The sequence below is a fragment of the Scyliorhinus torazame genome, chromosome 6 (assembly GCF_047496885.1).
Source record: "Scyliorhinus torazame isolate Kashiwa2021f chromosome 6, sScyTor2.1, whole genome shotgun sequence".
Lineage (NCBI taxonomy): Eukaryota > Metazoa > Chordata > Chondrichthyes > Carcharhiniformes > Scyliorhinidae > Scyliorhinus > Scyliorhinus torazame.
The window spans coordinates 212,734,759-212,760,639 of NC_092712.1; the positions used below are offsets into that span (position 1 = coordinate 212,734,759).

The 25,881-nt window shown below is 45.2% G+C and overlaps 1 protein-coding gene across 3 annotated transcripts in view; it reads left to right on the forward strand.

Annotated features, from left to right (window-relative positions):
- colq (collagen-like tail subunit (single strand of homotrimer) of asymmetric acetylcholinesterase) overlaps positions 1–25,109 on the forward strand; it is a 212,717-nt gene extending 187,608 nt beyond the window's left edge. For all 3 annotated transcript variants that reach the window (XM_072509367.1, XM_072509368.1, XM_072509366.1), the window contains 6 exons: positions 4,966–5,062; positions 11,126–11,265; positions 12,983–13,102; positions 20,393–20,519; positions 22,252–22,354; positions 23,051–25,109. In XM_072509367.1, the coding sequence (XP_072365468.1) occupies positions 4,966–5,062; positions 11,126–11,265; positions 12,983–13,102; positions 20,393–20,519; positions 22,252–22,354; positions 23,051–23,120 (657 nt within the window). In that variant the 3' untranslated portion in view covers positions 23,121–25,109. The remainder of the gene's footprint in view (positions 1–4,965; positions 5,063–11,125; positions 11,266–12,982; positions 13,103–20,392; positions 20,520–22,251; positions 22,355–23,050) is intronic.
- Positions 25,110–25,881: the final 772 nt, after the last annotated feature.

Genomic DNA, 25,881 nt, shown 5'->3' on the forward strand with positions numbered 1-25,881 from the left:
TGTACCGAGGTACAGTGAAAAGTATTTTTCTGCGAGCAGCTCAACAAATCATTAAATACATGGGAAGAAAAGAGAATAAAAGAAAATACATAATAGGGCAACACAAGGTATACAATGTAACTACATACGCACCGGCATCGGATGAAGCATACAGGTTGTAGTGTTAATGAGGTCAGTCCATAAGAGGGGCATTTAGGAGTCTGGTAACCGGGGAAGAAGCTGTTTTTGAATCTGTTCGTGCATACTCTCAGACTTTTGTATCTCCTGCCCGATGGAAGAAGTTGGAAGAGTGAGTAAGCCGGGTGGGAGGGGTCTTTGATTATGCTGCCCGCTTTCCCCAGGCAGTGGGAGGTGTAGATGGACTCAATGGATGGGAGGCAGGTTCTTGTGATGGACTGGATGGTGTTCACGGCTCTCTGAAGTTTCTTGCGATCCTGGGCCGAGCAGTTGCCGTGCCAGGCTGTGATGCAGCCAGATAGGATGCTTTCTATGGTGCATCTATAAAAGTTGGTACGGGTTAATGTGGGCATGCCGAAGTTCCTTAGTTTCCTGAGGAAGTATAGGCGCTGTTGTGCTTTCTTGGTGGTAGCGTCGACGTGGGTGGACCAGGACAGATTTTTGGAGATGTGCACCTCTAGCAATTTGAAACTGCTAACCATCTCCACCTCGGCCCCGTTGATGCTGACAGGGGCTGACCAACTCTTTAGTTTTGCTGGCATTGAGGGAGAGATTATTGTCGCTACACCGCTCCACTAGGTTCTCTATCTCCCTCCTGTATTCTGACTCATCGTTATTCGAGATCCGGCCCACTATGGTTGTATCATCAGCAAACATGTAGATGGAGTTGGAACCAGGTTTTGCCACGCAGTCGTGTGTGTACAGGGAGTAGAGTAGGGGCTAAGTACGCAGCCTTGCGGGGCCCCGGTATTGAGGACTATTGTGGAGGAGGTGTTGTTCATTCTTACTGATTGTGGTCTGTTGGTAAGAAAACCGAGGATCCAGTTGCAGAGTGGGGAGCCAAGTCGTAGGTAGGTTTTGGAGCTTTGATATGAGCTTGGCTGGGATTATGGTGTTGAAGGCAGAGCTGTAGTCAATTAATAGGAGTCTGATGTAAGAGCACTTGTTGTCGAGATGCTCTAGGGATGAGTGTAGGGCCAGGGAAATGGTGTCTGCTGTGGACCGGATGCTACGATATGTGAATTGCAGTGGATCAAGGCGTTCTGGGAGTATGGAGGTGTTGCGCTTCGTGATCAACCTCTCGAAGCACTTCATTACGACTGAAGTCAGGGCTACCGGACGGTAGTCATTGAGGCATGTTGCCTGGTTCTTCTTTGGCACCGGTATGATGGTGGTCTTCTTGAAGCAGGTGGGGACCTCGGAGTAGAGTAGGGATAGGTTAAAGGTGTCTGCGAACACCTCTGCCAGCTGGTCCGCGCAGGCTCTGGGATCAGGGATCCAGTCTGGGCCCGTCGCCTTCCGAGGGTTCACTTTCAGGAAGGCCGATCTGACTTTGGAAGCTGTGATGGTGGGTATGGGTGTGTTATGGGCTGTTGGGGCACTCAACAGCGGATTGTTTTGATACCTGCTCGAACCAAGCATAGAATGCATTGAGTTCATCGGGAAGGATTGCGCTGCTGCCAGAGATACTGCTCGGCTTCGCTTTGTAGCCCGTTATGTTGTTTAGTCCTTGCCACAATCGCCGAGAGTCTGTCTGTGACTAACTTGGTTTGATATTCTCTCTTGGCATCTCGGATGGCTTTGCGGAGGTCGTATCTGGATTTCTTGTATAGGCCAGGGTCGCCTGACTTGAACGCCTCAGATCTGGCCTTCAGTAGGGAATCAATCTCGTGACTGAGCCATGGTTTCCGGTTGGGGAACATACGTACCGCTTTCTTTGGCACGTAGTTGTCCACACATTTGCTGATGAAGTCTGGGACGGTGGTGGCATACTCATTTAAGTTGGTCGTTGAGTTCTTAAATATGGACAGTCCACTAAGCAGTCACGTAAGAGCTCTTCTGTTTCCTCGGACCAGCACTGCACGACCTTCTTAGCTGGATTCTCCCGCTTGAGTTTCTGCTTGTATGCCGGGAGAAGGAGCACCGTCTTATGGTCTGATTTCCCAAAGTGCGGTCGGGGGATGGAACAGTAGGTGCCCTTGATTTTTGAATAGCAGTGATCAAGAGCCCCTGGTGGGACAGGAGATGTGCTGGTGGAACTTTGGCAGTACACTCTTGAGGTTGGCCTTGTTGAAGTCTCCGGCCACGATGAACAAGGCCTCCGGATGTTCTGTTTCCTAGTTGTTTATAACTGTGTACAGTTCATCCAGCGCCTTCCTCACTTCTGCCTGGGGTGGGATGTAGACCACTGTGATAATTGCTGAAGTGAACTTGCGTGGAAGATAGTATGGGCGGCACTTCACGGTCAGGTATTCCAGGTCTGGAGAGCAGTAGGTCGTCAGGGTCGCCACATCCAAGCACCAGGAAGAGTTGATGAGGAGGCAAACCCCTCCACCCTTTGCTTTGCCTGATGACGCGGTGCAGTCCGCCGGGTGAATTGAGAAGCCTTCAGGTTGTATGGCACAGTCCAGTGAGGCGGGGGTGAGCCATGTCTCTGTGAAACAGAGCACACAGCAGTCTCTTACTTCCCTCTGAGAGGTAAGTCTAACGTTAAGTTCATCCAGCTTGTTTTCGATCGCTTGGACGTTTGCCAGGAGTATGCTGGGGAGAGGGGGTCTTGAAACCACGTTGCTTCAGTCTAACCTGTAGACCGCCGCATTTCCCTCGCTTCCTCGGTCGGCGGCTGCGGCTGGATGATCCTGGGATCCGATGGGAGCATTCTGACCTTGTGGAAGGTAGGTGGTTGCGACTGGCGGGGTCCAGGGCGCTGGCAGGGACCAGGGTGCTGGTTATGTTTCCGGGGTCGCATCTGGCAGGGTCCTGGGTGCTGGTTGAGGTAGAGGGATGGCTAGGGGGGCATGTTTGCGATCCGGATGGGTCCTAGCATTCTGCGGGCACGGGAATACCTTGCAGCGCGTTCGGGTCCTCGCACAGGGTCTCCTCCATTTCGGGGGTCCTGGGTCGTGGGCAGGGGATTCCTGAGGCAGGTTGGGCTGAGTCCCGTGGTCTGTTGCTCCTGGGGTCGGGTCTTGAAGTAGGCCCGGTCGGGCCTCCATATGGATTTTTCTTTCTTCCATCTCCAGGTAGGTCGGGTTGCTGGGTGGGTCTCTCCGGGTCGGGTCGCTGGGCGGGTCTCTCGAGGTCGAGTTGGGCCGGGTCTCGTCGTCGGGGGTCGGGTCTGGAGCTCCAGGGACTGGGCCGGGCAATCCTGGGTCTGACGTCGGTTGTTAGGCCGGGTTGGGAGTTCTGAGGTCCGGGTCGGCTCCAAATCGAGGTCGGGGCTTCACTTCCGGTTTGGGCCTGATCCACTTCCAGGTCGTGGAGGTCAGATCGGGTCAGGTCAAAAGGTCTCCACGGGCCTCGGAGGATGTTCAAGCCTGCAAGAAAAGATAAAAGAGAATGGTTAGTAATAATGTTAATCTTAGAATTAAATTTCAAAAGATTAGAACGAGTATAAGTTAAGTAAAAAGTGGATCTGTTGGGGAGAGCTCGCAGAGAGTCGCCTCGCTGCGGCACCATCTTCAATGAAATTGAATTATTACCTCGAGGTTGGAAGTAATCTATTTGCCCAGTTTGTCTGTGAACAATATATCTCCAATAATAATAGACCGATTTCTAAGAAACCTGACATACGGATAGGATTAGGCCCAAGGAAGAACTAATTATTTTTGGTGAACTGCACATTTGGATCCTGGAATTTTTTTAAAGATCTGTTAACGTTGAGAGATCAGGAGAATTTACTTTTTTTAAAGAATATTATGAGTTGGTTTAGTTAAAATGTTGTTGATTATTTTCTAATGTTCTGTATTGTCTGTGAGGCAATTTGTCACAGTTGTCAAAATGTGAGCAGAGTTTTCAGAGCAGGTTGTTGGATGCGGATTGTCCTGAAGTGCCCTCAGTGAGATCAAAGCTCTTAATTAAATGATTCATTTTTGCAGCTTTGCAGTTAGACAGCACCAACCAGACAGGGAAAAGAAGAGCTGTATGCATGTAATAATGTTGAGTTAACACAGTATGGTGTTCTAGTGATTGCGCTGTTCAATTGTTTTTGTCCTGTGCCAAATGTTTGTCCATTGATGGATTCTCCCTTGTTTGTTGTGAGCTTTTTATTTGTAGGTGTAACCAATGAATTACTTTGTGAGAGAGTTTTAAGTGACTTTTGGCCAACTGATAAGCTGCAGAGAATATAAAAGTCCAGCTACCTATATGTGGAGCTAACCATGATAAACAGGCATTGGGCTGAAATGCCTTTGCTAGAATCACTTGCAAATCAAAGCCATTTCATCTCTCATGAAATGAGGAGGCATTGAAACACAGTTGAAGGGCCAGCCAGCTGCTTCTGTGCTATTCACAAATCCTAATATTGGAAAACATGCCCTATCATTGCTTAATGATCTGTAAAAACACTGGACATTCCTTATTATCTTTTGTATGCTTATGTTTGTAATGACTCACCAATCCAGTTGAAATCGGTCGTAGCTCTATTTGGACCTCAAAAGACTGCAGGGCAGCTTCGGGAACTTTTCTACCAGTTACAAGCCCATTTGGAGAATTGGAGCTATCGGGTTATAATCTCACATTGGCACCTAAATCCCCAAGTCAACAGTGGAATCTTCTGAAAGCGCCCCTTTAATATCTGCCTGGTGTTATGTCCATAAAATGGTGATCATGAATAAAGAGAAAATAAAACAACAACCATTGATTTTTTCGTTTAAAAGAAATGTAACGTTGACTTTCATTTCAAGATGTTTTCTGATGGAAGCATGAAATCTATTTACTTTATCAGATACTTTTAATTTCCAAAAGCAGTCCATTGTGTCACATAACATACTTTTCTTTATCTATAAGGGACTAAAAGGAGAAATTGGTCCAGCTGGAATTATGGGACCTTCAGGTCCACCAGGACCATCTGGTCGTCCTGGTCCACCTGGGATATCAACATCAGGTGAGAAACTCTGTACATTGATGGATGGTGAAAAGTACAATTGTTTTAAGGTATGAGAAGATATTGGCCCAGATTTTTCTCTCAAAATAACAGTGAGGTTAATAGTGCTCACTGTTATTTATGCGCAAATCGTACAGTAACCTCAGGCAATTGGGTAGATTCATGGCTAAACTAAAGTATCTAAAACTTGCTGTCCAGATTGTGCTGGTCCACTGTTAGCTTCACAGAAATGAACTCTTCTTGCTTGCCTCACTACTGAAAGCATTGAATGTTGTAAATTGCTGAATTTGTGCAGGAGATATGAACCAAACGCACCAAAAAAAGTTAAATGTTGTCCATTTCGGTCCAAGTAGCCATTTAACAATGGCATGGGTTTTAGGTACTGCCAGACAACCTCTTTGGCACTGAAAATTAAACTATTTCCTGTAGGAACTGATTTTGGAGATTTCAACCATTTCAAATTGAATTTATTTTTTACTTTTACTTTCTGTATCCATTTTGCCTCTTTCTCTCTTGGTCCTGTGTTTCCCCCCTCTTTCTTTTCTGTACTTGATTTGACATTAAATTCCCCCCTTCAAATTTATAATTAATTCTCAGTCCTTACATAATCCATTACAACTTGTTTAATTATGAAGATACACAGTTGCTTGCCATGTTCACTCTGGTCCCAAATGCACTGTTTTCCTCACTGCAATGCTAGGTTATATCTGACGGCATAAATTGGTCCATTACTGTTGTCTGTTAGTGGACAATTGGACTGTGTGACTTTCTATGTACTATTTTAGTGGAGACATTAACACATTTAAAATAAATGTTAACATTAAAGAAGCAGAATAAAATAAAGTATGACAACACAGAGTGGTCATAAATGGAATTTAATGACAACATTTTAAATTTAATTGTATTCTTTCATGGAATGTGGGCATCACTGCCAAGGCCAGCAATTGTTTCCCATCACTAATTGCCCTTGGATTGAGTGGCTTGTTATACCATTTCCTCGATCAGAGTGAGAATTCAGACAGAGGGGAAGCGAGGTGCTGCTTTATGACTTTCTACAGTTGTAGGTGTTCATGTATTGGGAGCGATTAGTGAATGGGACTTGGTGCAAGTTAAAATATGGGCAGCAGTGTTTTGAGCAATGTCAAGCTTACAGAGGGTTGAATGTGGGAGACCAGCTAGACGTGCATTTGATTTTTTTGAGTGTGTTGGGTCTCTTTGTTTAAAATGTTAAAATTATAAATGCCTCAATAAAATATTTTCAACAAAAAAAAAGAAGTGCATTGGAATAGTCAAGCCAAGTGGCAATCGTGGAACAAGTAAAGATTTCTGCAACAAATGAACAGATTCAAGGGTGATGCTACAGAGATTGAAATAGGAGGTCTGAGTGACAGCGTAAATATGTGGTAGGAAGCTTGTCTCGGGATCAAATATGACAACAGTGTTGTGAACAGCCTGATTTAATCTCAGAATGTTCCAAGGAAAGGGGTGGAGTCAGTTGCAGGGGAATGGAGCTTGGAACAGGGACCGAAAACAATGGCTTCAGACTTCCCAATATTTAATTCTTTTTTAAAAATCTTTCCAATTAAGGGGTAATTTAATGTGGCCAATCCACCTACCCTGCGCATCTTTGGGTTGTGGGGGTGAGGCCCACGCAGACACAAGACGAATGTGCAAACAGTGACCTGGGGCCGGAATTGAACCTGGGTCCCCGGCGCTGTGAGGCAGAAGTGCTAACCACTGTGCCACTGTGCAGCTCTATTCCCAATATTCAATTCTAAGAATGTTTTGCTCATTCAGTCCCGGGTGTTGGATAAGCACTCTGATAATGTCTCAACAGTGGAGGAGTTCAGAGAGGCCCTGTTGACGGCAGAGCTGGGTGTCATCAATGCACTTTTGGAAACTAATGTTCTGTTTTCAAATGATGTCTTTGAGATGCAACTTGTTGTTAAAAGATGGGAGGGGGCTAAGAATAGATCCTTTGAGGGTGCCAGAGGCAATGGTGCGTTAGTGGAAAGAGAAGTCATTGTAATGATACTCTGGTCATGACTAGATAGAACTAGTTGAGAGACATCTTGCCAAGCTGACTGAAAATGAAGAGGCATTGTAGGCGGTTGTTGTGGTCAAAAGCTGCAGCCAGGTGGAGAAAGACTAGCTTACCTTTGTCACAGTCAATAGGGTGTCATTTGTGACTCTAATAAGAGCCATTTCAGCACAGGGGGAAGGGATTGAAACATGATTGGAGGGATTTAAATATGGGCTGGGATTCTCCAAAATCCCGGCCAAGTGTTGACGCCGGCGTAAACACCGCAGCACGGCGCCAGAGTGCTGCGCGCTGCTCCGGCGCCGATACGCGACCCTGTACTGCCGGCGCGGGTCCGCGATAGAGCGTGGTAGCCATTCCCGCGCCGGCGCATGCACGTGGTGGCCGAAGGAGGTAGGCCCGCTCCAGGTCGCGTGCACATGCCAAACAGTAGCCCCCGATCGCAGGCCTGACCGTCGTGCAGCCCCCCCCCCCCCCCCCCCCCCCCACCCCCCGGAGTCTGATCCCCTCCGCTCCCCCACCAGGATGGCTACCGCAGCCCTGGGTCCGAGCTCCCACCGGGCGGTAGCAGGTTGGAACCATGCCGGCGGAACTCGGCAGGAACTCGGCCGGTTGACCGCGTAGAATCGCCGCGGAGGCCGCGTCAACTGCGCGGGCATGACTGGCGCCGATTCTCCGGTCGCCGGAGAATCATGTCGGAGCGGCGTGGCAGGAATTTCCGGCGTGACCGGCGATTCTCCAACCTGGCACAGGAGAAATAAAAACTCCATGGGTAAAGTGATACCTCTGTGGCCAATAGAGAAAGTTAATGATAATATGGAGGGTATGAGAGGGTACTGGACGTGGGTGCTAGGAAAGAATTGGCATGAGGAAAGAGGGGTCATTGGAAGTGGATGGGGGCATGTGTTGGCCTGGAGGGTGTGATGGGCCATTGGGGGTAGGTAGGGGTCATGAGTTCGAATTGAGGGTATGAGGGGTCATTGGATGTTGATTGGTTGGCATGAGGAGGAATTTGGTAAGCCTTGTAAATCTATCTTTCATAACATTCCTACACCTAAACTATGGTTCATGACTCCTCCGAGGGGCTGCAAACTCCAATTCCCTGAAATCTGGACCAACTCTACAAAAATTGCAGAGGGTTAGGAGATGCCTACTCCTGCAATGGAGCCAGCCAAGTTTGGAATCTCCTGCACCAGCGAAAAAGGGGGCACCAGGATTGGGGATGATAATACCCTGTCCAGCATTTTAAATGCTCATGGAGTCTCTGCCTCACGCTGTGAAAATCTGATCCTTTCTCTCTGTCTGAAGACACAAAAAATATTCGAAAAATAATGGGAAGCCAAGATCTAATGATAGTGAGAAATTTACAGTAATTAACATTAATAAAGAAAAAGTACTGTAGAGATTAATGGAACTGAAGCAGCCAGGTTTCCTGCATCTGATGATCTACATCCTCAGGTTCTTAAAGAGATTATTGCAGAGACATTAGATGCATTAATTTGATCTTGCAAAATTCTCCATATTCTAGAATGGTCCCTGTGGCTTGGTAGGTAGCAAATGTAACACTACTATTCAAGAAAAGAGGAAGAGAAAATACAGGGAGCCAGCTAGCCTGACATCCATCACTGGAATCCAATGTTAAGGAAGCAGTGGCAGGGCATTTCAAAAATCCTAATACCATTATTCAGAGCCAACATGGTTTTATGAAAGGAAAATTGTGTTTTTAAGGACGTAACCAGCAGGATAGATAAAGGGGAGCCAGTGAATATAGTGACCTGGATTCTCCGTTAAGGAGACTCAGTGTGGCCACCAGTGGAGAAGCGCTACTCTTCTCTGCTGGTGCAAGGAGTGGCGCCCAGGTGCGGGTTTCTTCCTTCACCATGTTAATATATGCACGGGGAGAGCTCAATATCCCATTACCGGGCCGTCATTTTGAGTGGGCAACCCGATATCGAGGTTTCCCCCGCCCTCTCACAATGCAAATCCCACTCCCCTGCTGACAAATGGGGACATCCACACACCACAGCAATAACCGCACCCTCCCCCCCCCCATGCCTAAGCATGCACGCATGAGGGTGACCCGACCAGCATCTCCCATCAGACTGCCCATTAGAACCTCCATCAGAGACCATTCCCCCCCCCCCCCACCCCCACCCCCAGAGACTCCCATCAGTCATCCCTGCCTGAAAGCTGAAGAGTAGTCCAGGCAGTAAAGTGAAAAGTCACTGCATTTTCATTTATCCTTCCCTAACATTTGCTGTCTCAGACAAAAGTGTTTAAAGCAGCAGCTGTTGCACGTGCCAAAGGCTGCCTGGAAATCCAAGTACACTTTAATGGGATTCAAATCCCTTGACAGCCTTTGAAATTCAAATCTCTCATTCAATTTTACACACCAATAATTGCATTAGCCAGTGAGTGACAGTTTTATTACCCCAGAGACAGCTGTTTGGGGGATTGTCGATCTATGTTTCCCTTCATGCTTGAATGCATCTCAAGTGCCCTGCTTAGATGATAACCACAATGTTTATAAACACTCTTGTTATGATTAACAGTTACTCACCACAGCAAAAGCAGCTAAGTGCTTCCTCTTTTTTCATCCTCATTGCAACGGATGCTAACCCTGTTTTTCCCTCGACGTTCCATTCTCCGTCTGATCAGGAATCCCGATACCAGCGTCAGGCAATGGAGAATCCACCCCAGTATATTTGCATCTTGAAAGGGCACCCAATAAAATACTGCACAAAAGGGATTTTCCAGATAAGAGCTCATGAGATTGGGGATATATATTATCACGGTTAGCAGATTGATTCAGGACAGAGAGCTAAGAAAAGGAATAAACAGATCATTTTCAAGTTGGTACAGTGTAACTGGTGAGGTGCCACAAGTATCTGTACAGTGATCCCATGTTTACAATCTATACTAATGACTTAGATGAAGAGGTTGAGTGTAATGCATCCATGTTTGCTGACGATACAAAGCTAGATGGGAGAGTAAGGTATGAAGAGGACACAAGCAGTAGGTATTTTGGACTTAGTCAGGTGTGGGATCAGATGGCAGACAGGCCCCGGAAATACTGGCACCAGACGTTGTGTCGGTTTCCTGAAATCAATCACAGTGCATTTCTGAGCGGGCAGGATTTGGGACCAGCCGGGCAACTCTCTCATCCAATTCAGGCCTCTGTTTTAATTGCTGCACCACTAGTGACTGTGTCTAGTCTCTAGCTCTGGATTGTCCTTCCTCAACCTCTTCAATTCCTTTCCTCACTTTCCTCCTCTATGATGCTCCTTTAAATTCGCTGACCAAACTTTTGTCTGTTTGCCCTAATACCCACCTCCCCAACCTCCACCCGCAGTCCAATCTTGCCTCACGTGCCTGGTTTGCAGTCCACTCTTGATAGAAGGTAATTGTTTATCTGGTACTGTACAAATGGACATCGGTCCAGTGTTCACCAGGCATGAGCAGCAATGTACCACAATAAATAAAAACAGAAGTGCTGGAAAAACTCAGCAGATCTGGTGGCATCCATGGATTGAGAATAAGAGTTAACACTTTGGATTCAGAACTGAAGAACTTTGGTTCTGAAGAGAAGACAGATTGGACTCGAAACGTTAACTCTGTCTCTCACCCCACAGATACAGCCAAACCTGCTGAGTTTTCCCTGAACTTTGTTTTTATTTCAGATCTCCAGCATCTGCAGCATTTTGCTTTTATCATATGAGCTTTTATTATATGACTTGCAAATGCAAAAATCACTCAGAACGTACTCCTTTGAATGCTGTCTGATGTACTATGCTAAGCTCCTCTCCCACCAACTCCTGCAATATCTTTCCCACATGGCTAGCAAAAATTATTTGAAGGAGGTTTATTTTACTGCCTGGTTTTTCAATAGTAATGCATTAACGTGTAAAAGAAGTATGGAATGTGCACTGAAATTACTCCACCATGCAGTACAATAAAAGTAGAGGCACATTGCTCCTGACTGGTAATTATTAAGTACTAACTCATTCGTTTTCATTTAAAAGATCGCCTAATAGTTGGACCAAAGGGTGAAAGAGGACTCCCAGGGCCAGTAGGAAGATGTTACTGTAATCTCCCTCAGACCGTAAGCAATCCATCATACGGTGAGCTCCCACCTTTGATCAACTCTCCACAAATACCAGCAGTAAGTACACATTTTAGGTGGAAACCGTAATTTATATTCGAAAAATAGTTGGCTTATTGACTCACTATCCAATTTAGTTCTAATTCTGCATTTAACGTGGCTAATTTTGTAGATGTGTGTGTGTACATATGTTTGTACAGTTATGAGTACCATGATGTGATTGGATATGGATGCAGGGGTGACGTTAAGATGTTCCTCTAAGTGAAATTCGTAACAGGAAACAAGTTGGAAAATCACCTTCTGTTATTTAATTTAGGTCCAAAACGTTTAAAAAAATAAATATTACATTCGTCTGTGTAGATTGCTATTTTAACTCCCACCCCCTACCCCACCCCTATCCCTCGTGACCCCCTGACTCCCTGACTCCACCCCCAGCCCTCTGACTCCCAATTCCATCCTCGGCCCTCTGGTTCCCGACTCTACCTCCGACCCTCTGACTCCCTCTCCTTGACCTTTGACTCCCCTCCTTGACCCCTGACTCCCCTCCTTGGCCTACTGACTCCCTCCGAGCCCCCAACTGAACTCCCAACCCTCTGCCTCCCTCTCTTTCACCCTCCGACTCCCCCCTTTGATCTTCCAACGCACTACAGAACCCCCCGACTCCTTTCCCGACCCTCTGACTCCTTCTCTTTGACCTTCCAGCTCACCCAGCCCCTCACCAACTCCCACCGCCCGACCCTTTGACTTCCCCCTTACCTTCCTACTCCCCAACCTGACTTGACCACCATACCCATTCTGCTATCCTAACCACCCCATTTATGTCACTTCAACTCATTCACGAACACAGTGAAAAGCTTTTTAAGTGTCCCAAAGCTTCACAGTGTGTTGGTGAATAGCGACTTACCAAAATACAGCAGCTATTGCAGACGGTCCTGCAAGACGAGGAAGGACTCCGAGAACAGTCGGAGAACAGTGAAGGGTGAGAGTGCCGGCACCGGATATTCGGCGGGGCGGGAATCGTGCCGCGCCGGTTGGCGCCCCCTCCCCCCGGCGATTCTCCGGCCCGGATGGGCCAAAGTCCCGCTGCTGGAATGCCTGTCCCGCCGGCGTGGATTAAACCACCTCTCTTACCAGCGGGACAAGGCGGCGCGGGCGGGCTCCGGGGTCCTGGGAGGGGGGCGGGGCAATCTGGCCCCGGGAGGTGCCCCCACGGTGGCCTGGCCCGCGATCGGGGCCCACCGATCCGCGGGCGGGCCTGTGCCGTGGGGGCACTCTTTTCCTTCCGCCTTCGCCTTGGTCTCCACTATGGCAGAGGCGGAAGAGACCCCCTTCACTGCGCATGCGCAGGGATGCCGTGAGCGGCCGCTGACGCTCCCGCGCATGCGCCGCCCGGCAAAGTCAGTTTCCCGCCAGCTGGCGGGGCGGAAAACAGTCCAGCGCGGGCCTAGCCCCTCAAGGTTAGGGCTCGGCCGCTCAAGATGTGGAGGATTCCGCACCTTTGGGGCAGCGCGATGCCGGACTGATTTGCGCGTTTTTGGCGCCGGTCGGCGGACATCGTGCCGATTGCGGAGAATTCCGCCCCTGGTCTATAGTTATATATCCAATGTATATGATTGGAACCTGCTCATTAAATTACTGCAATCAGAAAAGTCATGTAGTTCTTACATTCTTTTTTGCTTTAATTAATCACACCACATCCATCCTGGGTTTATTAAAAATATTGTAATATCAAAACAATATTTAATAAAATGAGAAATAGTTCCATTTTCTTTTTTAGATATTTGTTGTAGATAGCGAAGAAGAGCTCGAAAAACTGAACACTGAAAATGCACTGGCCTTCCGGAAAGATCAGAGGTCATTGTACTTCAAGGACACCGTTGGATGGCTGCCAGTTCAGGTAGTGAGAGGTTAATTGTTGTGTCCTCCCTTCAACTTTTATTTTGGAATTTGAAGGGTGAGAGAAACAGCATAACAGGAAATATGCATTTTTTCCTACCACTCTTTTTATTTTTATTCACATATTTGTGTTAATTTTTTAATAATCTTTATTGTCACAAGTAGGCTTACATAAACACTGCAATGAATATACTGTGAAAAGTCCCTCGAACGATGCAATGTGAACACCAGCAATTAAAAAGATAGGTTTCCAGTTTTCAGTTTTCCTGGAAATGCAAACTGTTTTCCTAGTCATAGGAGAGTGACATCTGCTGGACTGTATGAATATTAAGATGGAAAATTGGGTTTAAGCTGTCAGTACTATAAAGCCATTTCAATAGTCATAGATAACATTCTGATATTCATAGCTGTGCCTTCATTTTCCCTTTCGAGGCTGTGTCATGGAAAATAGGAATAGGAACAGGCCATTCGGCCCTTTGAGCCTGCTCTGTTGGCAATATGACCATGGCTGATCATCTCAGCAACACATTCTCACTTTCTCCCCATACCCTTTGATAGTTTTAGAGTCTAGAAGTCTCTTCTTCTAAAATACATTCAGTGAATCCTCTTAATTGCAACCACGGGTGAAGTGAATAAGATGGAGGCAGATTGCACCAAATTCATTTTTTAGATATTTCCCTCCTCCATTGCAATGAGATAATCTATTGTTACAAGGTGTGTGATTTATTGGCTTGGTGAAGAAATATTACAGTGAACCAATGCCAGGCTGGCCTTAGCTTCAAGCCAATCAAAATGTAAATACAAGGAGAGGTAACGATTCTGAAAATATTAGCCCATAAACACAGAACACTGCAGTCTAACACCTCATTTTAAACCTCAACCATGTACAGGGGAGTTGGAATCTCTTTTCACAGATTGTACTATCGACAACCACGAATGATGAAGCTTACACATATTTGTGATAGATGCTCAGTCTCTCACATTAATCATCTGGAAAGAAGAAATTGGGATTTCTAACCACTATGCAAATAAACCCCAAAATACAGTCACCATTCTGGTGTGGTTGAGAGTAAGGCCTGTCTGGGCGACATGGTGGGAAGAATCCCATGAGTGGCATAGTCGAGGGGTGTGAGGGAAAAGGTAGTTGGGGGTGGGGAAAGAATTCTGTGAAGGTTCAGTCTGGGTGCATACGATAGTCACCCAGAAGCTAGAAGTGGTTTTAAACTTTCTAATCTCTTCTGGGTAACTATTGGTGTAGCCCAGTCAGAACCATCCAAAGTTTGCAATTTAAATCCCATTTTCAGATGATTCCCAGTACAGGGCAATTGCCCAGCAGAGGTTTGCACTTCTGGGCAAAACGTTACTTGGCAACTTCCGAAAGGGATTCCCAGCACGTCTTTGGGTATGGCCCCATGTATTTAAGGCTATTCTCTGTGAATGCTAACTGCAAAATTATTGTTTTTCCCCAACTAAACACCCCCTACACCCATATTGAAACAATATGGCAGATGATGCAGCAGCATCCAGGTTTTCTGCATTGGTATGCTATTTATATAATTACCGCTCATCTATCCTCCCATATATCAATTGGATCAATTGCCAGGAAATCACGAGGAGATGCAGAGATGAGTCTCTGAGTAACTTGAAGACCTGCCAACTTATAACTTAAATTAAAAGGTGGGTGTGGTGTTTGGAGGGACAGAAAGCCAGGCAATATTGTTTTAAGGTTTTTGTCTTTTGCTAGTTTGGCTCAAAGAGGATGTCACATCTGACAATGCCATGATCTAGTTTTGAGCCACAACAGTCATTGAGGAGGCCTGATACAGTTCAAGGTGGTACACAGGGTACATATGACTCGGGCAAGAATGAGTGGGTTCTTCCAGGGTTTGAGGGACGAGTGTGAGAAGTGTGGGCGGGGACCAGCGAATAACACGCATATGTTCTGGGGCTGCGAAAAGTTGGAGAAATTCTGGGCGGGAGTGTTTGCAGCGTTAACAAGGATAGTGGGGGAGGAAGTTGAGCTGGACCCTTTTGTGGCGTAATTCGGGGTATCGGAGAAGCCAAAGCTAATGGAGGGGACAAAGGTCACGTTGTAGCCTTCACCTCCCTGATTGCCCGGCGAAGAATTCTGTTGGAGAGGTGGCCTAGCTGGGGGGCTACATAAGATTTTCTTCGGCTGGAAAAGGTCAAGTACGACTTGAAGGGTTCAGCGGAGGGTTTCGAGGCAAGGTGAGGGATATTCATGGCCGTGTTTGAGGAGCAGTTTGTCACGGGTGGAGTTGGTGAAAAGGGGAAAAAAATTGTACAAACTGTACAGTTGTGTGTTGGGGAAGTTTCTCCCCGAATTGTTCATGCTGTGGAACCTTTTATATAAGTTTGGAATAAAGGAAAATTGAGGAGAATTAATCCTGAATGGTCAGCCTGATGGCATAAATAGGTGATTTCTTGGCTTTCGGACAGAATGTTATAATTTCATGTCACTGGGCTAAATCCTTCAAATTCAATTGGAATAGTTGTGTAATGTTTCCACTGGGACAGCAAAATACAGTACAAGTTGATCTAATCCGAGCATTGAAAGGGAGAACATTAGAAAAAAATTCCGTCCTGTGTCAATTCCAATCACATTGTTATCCATCGTACACAATGGGCGCGATTAAGCGGAGATCGGGATTTTGAGTGGCAGCCTGACTCCGCCCCCCCCACCCCCATTCAGGCCACTCCAGCGTTCTGGCCCCCCTCACCCCCTAAAATTGTCAAGGCTCCTATTAACACTCCCAATGGGTAAGAGTCCCCCCCCCCCCCCCCCCCCCCCCCCCCCCCCCCCCCGTCCCCCCGTCCCCGTCCCCCAGGGATCGGGCCTGACAGTGGCCCTGGCCATGCCAGTGTGGCACTGCTAGGCTGCTCGAGTGGTATGGCAAGAATGGCAGTGCCCAGATGACAGGGGGAGTGCCAGGTTGCCCTGTGCCTGACCACCTGGGGATCTCTAATGCTCTGTGAGACCCCTCCAGGTGCCATTATGCCTTGCCCACATTTGTGTAGACCAGTATTAAACGGCACGCTGGCCAATTCTCGCAGGTGTGGCTGTTGACTCCTGGGTGCCGAGTGAATCCACTATCTGGGTATTAGGCTAATTTAAATATGCAAATCTGGATCTCACTGTGAGGAGTTCACCCAGCGCACCCAGCTCCGTGCCTGGCGCACCGCGATCGCTGAATCATGTCCAATGTATTTCTCCTTAAACAGGAATTTAAAAATAGGTAATATAAAGTCAGGAAAATATGCAGGCTCAAGAAAATCTGATAAAGCTGAAAATATATTTTTTAAATGGGGTGTAAGTTATTTTGAAATTTCATGACATGACCACTTATTTATTCAAGGCTGAGCGAGACAGATTTTTGATAGACAGGAGAGTCAAGCTTTATGGGGGGCAGACAGGAGAGTGGAGTTGAGACCACAATCAGCCATTAACTTAAGTGGTCGCAAATTTAAAACAGATTTGAGGAGAAACTACTTCCCTCAAAGTGTTGTGCATCTGTGGAATTCACTACCCAAGAGTGCGGTGGATACTGGGCCAGTGATTAAATTTAAGGAGGAGTTAGACAGATTTTTAATTGGTAATAGGTTGAAGGGTTATGGAAAACGGGCAGGACGGTGGAGTTAAGGCCAGGATGAGACCAGCCATGATCAAATGGTGGAGCAGACTCGATGGGCCAAATGGCCTAATTCTGCGCCTAAGTCCTATGTTCCTATAGTTGGCTTTGGGAGTGTATATTGGGAACTTAGATAGGGAGGTTAACGTATCTAGCAGTATTTCCCATTCATATTGGAAAAGGAATATAAATAATGGCATGAATCTTACATTCTGAGATCAGGTGCACTCAACCCAAATGTATGTAAAATTGCCCCAAATCCTTTTGGGCGTGCATCTCAATGTCATTGCACATGTGTCTGAAGCACTCTGAGATGTGCTAAAGTCACGAAAAGTGTTGGAGTAATGCTTGTTCATTACTTTTTCTTTCTTCGCTGATGTAACTAGATAAAGAGAAGACCCTCCCCAACTCTTTCCCCCTCTGCCCACCCACAGTTTCCTCAGTGCTGCCACATTGTTTAGTTGGACCCGTGGCAGATGGTGGGCAGAACCTGGAGATTTTCAAGGCACATTTCACAGCTACTGTATACAAATGCATTGAGTCAATGAAGGTTTTAGTCAGGACCAGTTCTAAGCTGAAAAGCACGTTATTAACACCTGATTCATTCCCATGTTGTAGGATCTGCCTGATTTTCTACTGGAAGTTCATTTGAAGTTATCAAAGTTCTGGGGGGGATACCATTGGAGCCAGCACCTGTCTCGTCCCACCCCCTCCCCACCTGCATTGACAGGCCAACTGGAAGATGCGTCTCACGCTGGGCGGGCCATAATTGGCTATCCAGTGTGAAATTGCGCTGAGAACACAATCTCACTTGGGTGCAGATGTAGAGTTTTATCCCGGGCCTGCCAACTTGGCATGCACGTCAAGTGTGAAATTCAGGTCAATATAAAATCTCCCCAATGTGTTTTATTGCTTAAATTCTGCAGCGAGAGCATGAATTCATAAACCCCTCCCCGTGTGATTCTTTTAATGCTGCACTGAAAAGTCTTGTCCTACAGTGTTTGAGATGCTCTGGGCGAGGGAAGAATAGGAGTTTAAATCCTTCTCCATACCATGTATTGCTCTGAACATCAGCACTGTCCACCGGGGAAGTGCTAATTATAGGCTGTAGCATATTCCTGTTGTCAAGAGGAAAAAGAAAAGGAGCAAATCATGTTTCTGTAATTAAAGGTGTTTCCTTGCTCTGAGTAACAGAAGAAATTGTTGGCAATCTGGAAACATGTCACGCACTGACTTTCCAGGCTTCAGGCATCAAGCCAATTAGATGAAATCATTTTCCCTATATGAAATGTTCGTTCCAATCTTCATTAAGATCTGTAAGTGATGCAATAGGGCAGGAATCACAGTTCAAATCTTCAGAAAACAAATAAATCATTACATTCATCCTTCATTTTGTCTCAAGATATCTTCGAGAACATAACCTGGAATGTGTTCACTCTGAGCCTGTCAATCTGCAAACAAGCAAGCTTACCATAGAGGAAATAGTAGCAGAGTTTGTGTAAGACGATGGGCGCGATCCAAAGACCATGCTGTGCCGAAAAAGCAGCTTGCAGTTCAGCATGGCCATTAAATACCGGGGGCGAAATTCTCCTACCTGCCCCGCCATATTTCTGCCCCGACCGGCCGGCGGGAGTCTCCGTAACACCGGCCGGTCAATGGGGTTTCCCATTGTGGGGCAGCCCCACGCCGTCGGGAAACCCCTGGGCGCCGGCAAAATGGAGACTCCCGGCGGAGAATGACGCCCCGGGAGTCCCAGCTCCCGGGATCTACCCGGTTTGCCATGAGTCGCAAGATCCAACGTGATCTCGCGAGATGTTGCAGTGTAAATCCCGTCCATTGTGGGAAGGATCACCTTTTGGAAAATCTGTACATTAGAGCGAGGCAGTAAAGCTCACTCTAATATGCAGATTCCCGAGGTACCTGAGGCTTTGGAATTCATCCCCTTTGCCTCACAGATCTTAGGTGAGCACTGTTCAGTACTGGTCCCCACAAACGGGGATCAGTTGGAACAGCATTGTGGGGGTCTCCCAGAGGATTGGAGGTCCCCAGCTGCAGGCCCTTTGGGCAGGCTGGTGCCCTGGCACTGCTTCTGCCACCTGGAAACCCTGGCAGCGCCATTTTGGCCCCCAGTCTGGCATCTTGGCATTACCACTTGGGTGCCAGTCTGGCACTGCCAGATGCCACTGGCAGCTGGCATAAGCACTGCCAGGTTGGCACTGCCAAGCTGGCATGTTTTGTGTGATTGGGTTGGGGGTGCTTGGCGTGGGTGTTGGGGATATGTGGAGACCCTCCCATAGTGTGTTTGGGCTGGGGGGTGAGGTTGAGGATCACTTTGGGGGCCTCAGAGATCGGGATGCCATTCAAAAATGGTGAACCAATCTCTCGCTACACTGGGGTGTTCCAGCGAGTGGAGCTCCCCATTGTCCAAAACGGGGGCTATGTTCCCTGTACAGGCCCTTTATACAAAGCGAGTCGCGTTGAATAGCCATGTGTTTCTCAGCACTGCGAGCAACGGGAGACACGCGGTTAAACACGCTCGCTTGGGGACTTTGTTCCCTTTTGGTAGAAACACGTCCAATGAAAAGTGACATTAAGTTGTTGAATTAATTGTAGCTATTAAATTCTAACATTTACTTCACTTAAAGGAGATGTTAGCAAAGATCAGTTAATCTGATGTCTACTCATCAAGATCAAAGAACCATTTGAGATTTGTCAAGATCTCCTGTTCTAGATAAACAAATTATGAAAAGTTTTCAAATGAAAAGTTTCTATTTTTAATATCTTTGCACTCCTGGTTGACTCCCGGTCCACCCTCCATAAACTTGTTCTTGTTTTTCTTCGACAATATTGGTGCACAGGGCAGATTTTAGTTTCTTCCCAAAGTGAATACTTTTCCTGGAACAGGTAGCTGGCCTGTCGCCAGAGGCTTGTAGCTTGAAGGGCGTCACTCCTCATCAAACATGGCTGACCAGAAGTCTCTTCAACTCCGACCGCCTGCCATCAGCATGCCATAAACACAAGCTCACCCAAAATCTGTTTGTATTCTAACTCGCATCAAGTCCCATCACCCGTCTGCATCCTATCTAGATAAATTCTTGGTCCACCAACTCCTCAATTTTAAAACTCATATCCTTGAGATCAATTCCCCCCATGGCCCCACCTCTCCCTAATTCTGTACTGTCCTTCTGCTCTACAACCCTCTGCCATATTTAGCCTTTTGTGCACCACATTTGCTTCGACCCGGCAATGGTGGCCACGCATTCAGCCTTCTAGATGAAGTTTTGGATTTCCCTCACCAAATCTCTCCACCACTTCAGTTCTCTGCCATATATTAAGGTGCTGCTTAATACATCCCTTTTTAACCAAGAGTTGGGTCACCTCATGTCTCCTTCATTGGCTCCATGTGAATTTTTGGTTTAGGTTGAAAAAGAGTTACCATGATCATCTTAATGACTTGTTGTTAGTAGTAGGGATGGACAAAAATGATGTCCTTCCCAGCAATGCCGACATCCTGTGAACTTATAAAAATAAGTGAAACGGGCAACATTATCCCCACACCATAAACCTACAGCCAGGCAAAATATATATTGGGACGGTTACAGCAAATAATAATTCTGCCGTATGGTTTTATTTTCATATAGATCTCTCCTATTCAGCTAGCCGTGGCTTCTCCACCTCCAGCAGGGTTCTGCGGAGACGGAATAGTTCAGAAGGAAAATGAAGAAGAATGTGATGATGGAAACAAGATTGTCACTGATAGCTGTATAAGTATGTTAGCCATCTTTATATATTTTTTAAAACATTTCATTGGAAGTGTACACCTGCACATTATCATCTTTATTTGTGGACAACTGAGCTCAGTATAGGTCAGGGAAAGTCAAACGTGGCAGAGCTAATGTTCCTGAAACCACTCTCTCTGTGAACTGGACACTAGCAACAAACCTGAAGTGGGCTAATCCTGTCTAGTTCTGCGATTGCCTGGTTTTCCTACTCAAATCCATTGATGTGACCTGAGAAAAGTCTTGATGACGCAGTACCAACCCCAATCACAGGTCAGCTTTCGAGGTAGTGGCAGGAAAGTCAGCTGCAAATGTGTCATAGGATGAGGATCAAAGTAGCCAGAAGGGCCTCATTTGATCCAGCAGAGGGAGAGAAGGAGAGTAAGATGTCCTAAAAATTAATAATAATAATTTTTATTAGTATCACAAGTAGGCTTATATTAACACTGCAATGAAGTTACTGAGAAAATCCCCAAGTCACCATACTCTGGCGTCTGTTCGGGCATATAGAGGGAGAATTCAGAATGTCCAATTCACCTAACAAGCACGTCTTTCGGGACTTGTGGGAGGAAACCGGAGGAAATCCATGCAGACACAGGGAGAACGTGCAGACTCTTCACAGACAGTGACCCAGCCGGGAATCAAACCCAGGTCCCAGGCACTGTGAAGCAACAGTGCTAACCACTTTGTGCTACCATGCCACCAAAGAATCCTTCCTGTAATTTTCAGCTTGGCCTTGTGACCTTTACTGGATCAGGGCCAGCTGAGAGCTTGGAGTAATCCACCCCACCACCATCTACCAAAGTGTAGATGACTCTACACTTTGGTATCCAAATAGTACACTGGGGGAATAAGGTTTCTCCCTGAGAACACCCACTTTTACCTTTTTATAATTGTCCTGTCTGTCCTGTGCGCCCTACTGGTGCAGTCAGGCTCCACACCATTCATTGGCAGTAAAGCCCTAGAAATCCTAGGGATGGAGACTTAATGATGAGGTCTCCTCTGCACCTACTTCCTGAGCCTTGCTTCCAGAGAACAGTGTTTTCTGGTAAAGGACCTGTCGTGTGAAAACCAGACACTTGAATCAAACCAAGCTAACATGGTCTAGTGATTTTATATGAATCAGCTCCATGGGCAGAGAGACACCAGCAGTCAAAGCAATAATACAGCCTAAAGAGTATTGAGTTGAGCAACAAAATTTCATCCACAATCTGATGTTGATGGTCATACCAGAGGACTGCAGTAGTCAATAAAAAGAAATCTCCTAGTTTGTATGGATGTAAGCAGGTAGTCCTATTAACTGTCAGCCCTAATTTCTAAAAGAAACAACCTATTCTGTCATTAGCACCGCAAATATCTCCAAAATCTTAAAGTCCAATAATATTAAGTGTTCTCGAATAACTGCAGACAAAGGTAAGATTCATAATTAGTCAATAAATTGCCTCAGTTTCCGGCAATAACTATTTTCTATCTCTGCTTGTAACTAGTGAAGACTGTAGTGCAAAGCATCATGCAATGCACAATTTATTTGGAAAATAAATTAATATTCTGTTTAATAATATAGAAATACAGGGCAGATTACACTCTCTAGTGAATATATTAATGTTTTATGAATTGAAGAGTAGACTTTTAAATACAACTTAATCACAATATTTTATACCCTTCAATGATGCTGATTGGTGTCATAAGCTTCTAATGATACAATTGCTGTGTTGCTGCAGATTGTAAGCAAGCCCACTGTGGGGACGGATATCGATGGAAGGGACTTGAAGAATGTGATGGCAAAGATTTTGGCTACCAAAGCTGTAAAACATATCTTCCCGGGTGAGTTCGCCTGAAGACTGCATGTCGATCCACTACAAAGGTTAACTCCTTGAAGTGAGCACTGGTGAGGAATGAAGGCAAAATCCTGCGAATGCTGGAAATCTGAAATAAAAACAGTAAATGATCGGAAAACTCAGCAGGTCTGGCAGCATCTATGGAGCGAGAAGGTTTCAAGTCCATTCGGACGAGTTAAGTTTTCCCAGCATTTTCTGTTTTTATTTCTGATGAGGGATGGGTGCACTGAAATTATCTTTTGTAAAGACTTCAAAGAAGTTTAAAAAAAAAAATACATTTCTACTCTCTTTGGTAAGAGCCTGTGATCTTGACCATCTTCAATCAAGAGACTTGCGACCAGGTTTCTGCCAATAGTACTTTTGTAAGCATACAATAGAGAGCCTACAAGAGTGGCCCGGGTGAGTGAATGGCCTGCCTAAAGGATCCAGGCAAAAGATTAGCCCATCTTCACCTATTGTGTACTAACTGATCAATTGTGTGTTTCCAGCATTAATTGTTAATTTGGATTTCTTGGCTTTATGGATTTCATTTTATCCTTCCCATTTTTGTTTGCCCATTTGGTTCTGGATACCAGCTGTGTGCTGTATTATTTATTTGAGGGGCTTTTTTGCATGCAGCCCTTTCTGAAAGAATATTTAACGGTTCTGGTTCACTAATTGTGTTGTATTTGGTTTTCTTTAGGTCTTATGGGGAACTGAAATGCACTTCATATTGTTACATTGACTCCACAAGCTGTCAATATTTCACATGATGCTGAAAGGTGGCTGCTGGGTTACATGTCGCTGTAACCATATTCATCTGGTGCTATCACAGAACCAACAAGTTTGGGCTGCACATATACAACCTCTGTTCAACACAACCATAACCAGCAGCTGGAAGGCTCTTAGATTTACGGAATTTAATTCAAATCATTACCTGGATGACAATTAGGACCATTGCATTTTGTCTTAAAATAAAATCAACACCAACAACAAAGCTACGAAAAGAATGATATTTGCTTTCCACTGAGATCTTTAAAGTATACATATATTCATAAATATTACATATGTGTGTATATAGATATATATATTAGGTAGCCATGTCTAAAGACTGCTCATCCTCATTTGACAACTCTCAGGCAGAAATAAAGAAGATGTGATATTGTTCCATAAGAGACTGGAGTCAAAACTGCCATACCTCAACTGTGCACTGTTACTGTAGTTTTATACCTGAGCTTACTCAAGGGAAAAAACTGACTGAATCCTTGGTGCTGTATTGATACAGTAAACACATGAAAATGTCAAGTATTCAGTTGCTGAAATGTGAAACGCTATTTACTGCATTTGCATGAATATTATGCACAAAAATGTCAACTACAATAAAACACCTTTCCATACCTTGATTGCTGTTGGCTCAATAGGATCAGCTATTGCCCTGCAGGATGTCATGTTCCTCAGAGACATATATAACATCCCAATTCTGTTCAATATTTGAATAGCTCACCTTATTAACAATGAATAATGCTAGAAATTTACCAAATAATGGTTGCCAGCTGAGTGTGAGCTATGACATACATGATACATAGAAGAGGTTTGATATTTTGGTGAACATAAGTAGTGACAGATGTAGTAAAGAACACATGGCTTCTCTCTGATTCCAAGAAAATGTTACATTCTGAATATAAATAATGTTCACCTGAATGTATAATTAATAAATTAAAATGCCAAATGTAGCATTGACCACCTTCACCCTTCACCTTGTATTTACCTTTTTTCACATTATTTGATGGGTACAAATCATAGAGTCATAACAACACAGAAGGAAGTCATTGGGTCCATCAACTCCATACTGGCTCTCTATAGAGCAATCCAGTCAACCTCATTTCCCTGCTCTCTCCCTGTGACACTGCAAATTTATTTTTCTCAAGTGCCATCCAATTTCCTTTTAAAATAATTGATCATCTACACTTCCACCACACTAATAGACAGCAAGTCCCAGGCATTATCACTTACTGTGTAAAAAAAAAAGTTTCCTCACAATACCCGTGCACCTCTTGCCCAAAACCTTAACCCTGTGTCCCCTCGTCCTCATATCATCAGTTAATGGGAACAGCTTTTCTTTGTCTACTTTATCTAAACCGATCTTGTACTCTTTTATCAGATCTCAATCGCCTTTGCTCCAATGAAAACCCCAGCTTCCTCAGCCTAACCTTGTGGCTAAAATCCCTCATCCTTGTAACATTCTAGTAAACCTCTGTACCCTCTCAAAGGCCCTCACATCCTTCCTACAGCGTGCTGACCAAAACCAGGCACTATACTCTTAGTTGTGTAGTAGGATATTTACAGTGTTGGCTGTAGGTACTGGAGGAATTATGCACAAAGTCCCTTCAACTTGCATTTTCATCACTCGCATTTTCATTCTCCCTAAAATAAGATATGTTAAAAAATCCACTTCATATTTAGAATCGTACACATTAAAATGTGAATGCCTTTCAATTGAAGCTGGATTTGGCCTCACAGTGGCAGGACATAATGAGGTGAATAGATAAAATGCATGAGTTGCAGACATCAAAAGCAATAAGTGGCAATTTGAGTTAAATATCAGACTGCCACTGGAAATGTGTATAGTAAGATGGTCATTGTAATTAAAGGACGATTCCTTTTTTTCTAGCTTTCACAAAACATGTTGCTGCATTACATGTACCTTCGCATGTCCATGATACTGGAATTTATAATCAGTATGAATAAAAAGAACAAAATGATATTTTGTGTGATCCTCATTCAACAGTTCCATGGAGTATATAAAATAATTTTTTTAAAAGGTTACTATGCTTGATAGAATTTCACAAGCTCCCAAATGTACTGTAGAAGCAGCACACAGCCCACAAGGGAGGTCCAAGACATCTCAAAAATTTGACTCCCCACACCCCCTCTTTGAAAAATTTGTGGCCCTGGCTTTGGTCAGCAATCCAGGAGAAGGTGTAGAATGGCAACCCGGCACCCGCTCCACTGATTGGTAACCATTTGTGCCATCACTGGCAAGGGTGGCCTTCAAACAGGCGCAGCCATCATTTACATATGTAAGAGGGCAGGGGCCTATTTTAGAAAGCCAATAATGGTTATTGGAAAATAAAATTGGATAAAGTGTGAAGTAAGTTTGATATTACTTGACTTCCAGCCAGTGATACCATTTTGCACTATCTCTGTTACATTTGCACAATAAGTGAAAGGTTAGTGTTTCAGGCAATGGATGTTTCCTACACTTGTGGCTTATGAGTCATCTCCGAAAGCCATGCTCAGTGGCTGAGGTACACCACATTGTGTTTAAAATGATTTAAAGTAATTAAGGTATGAAGAAACATCTTCCTCTGATGGTTGAGTCCAGAACAGCTGGACTACAGCTACAGAAGTCTGGAACTCTCTACCCCAAAAGGCTGTTGAGGCAAAGATAACTAAACATTTCAAAGCTGAGATTGATAGAATTTTGTTAAACAAGGGTGTTAAAGCTTGGAACCAACGTGGGTAGATGGAGTT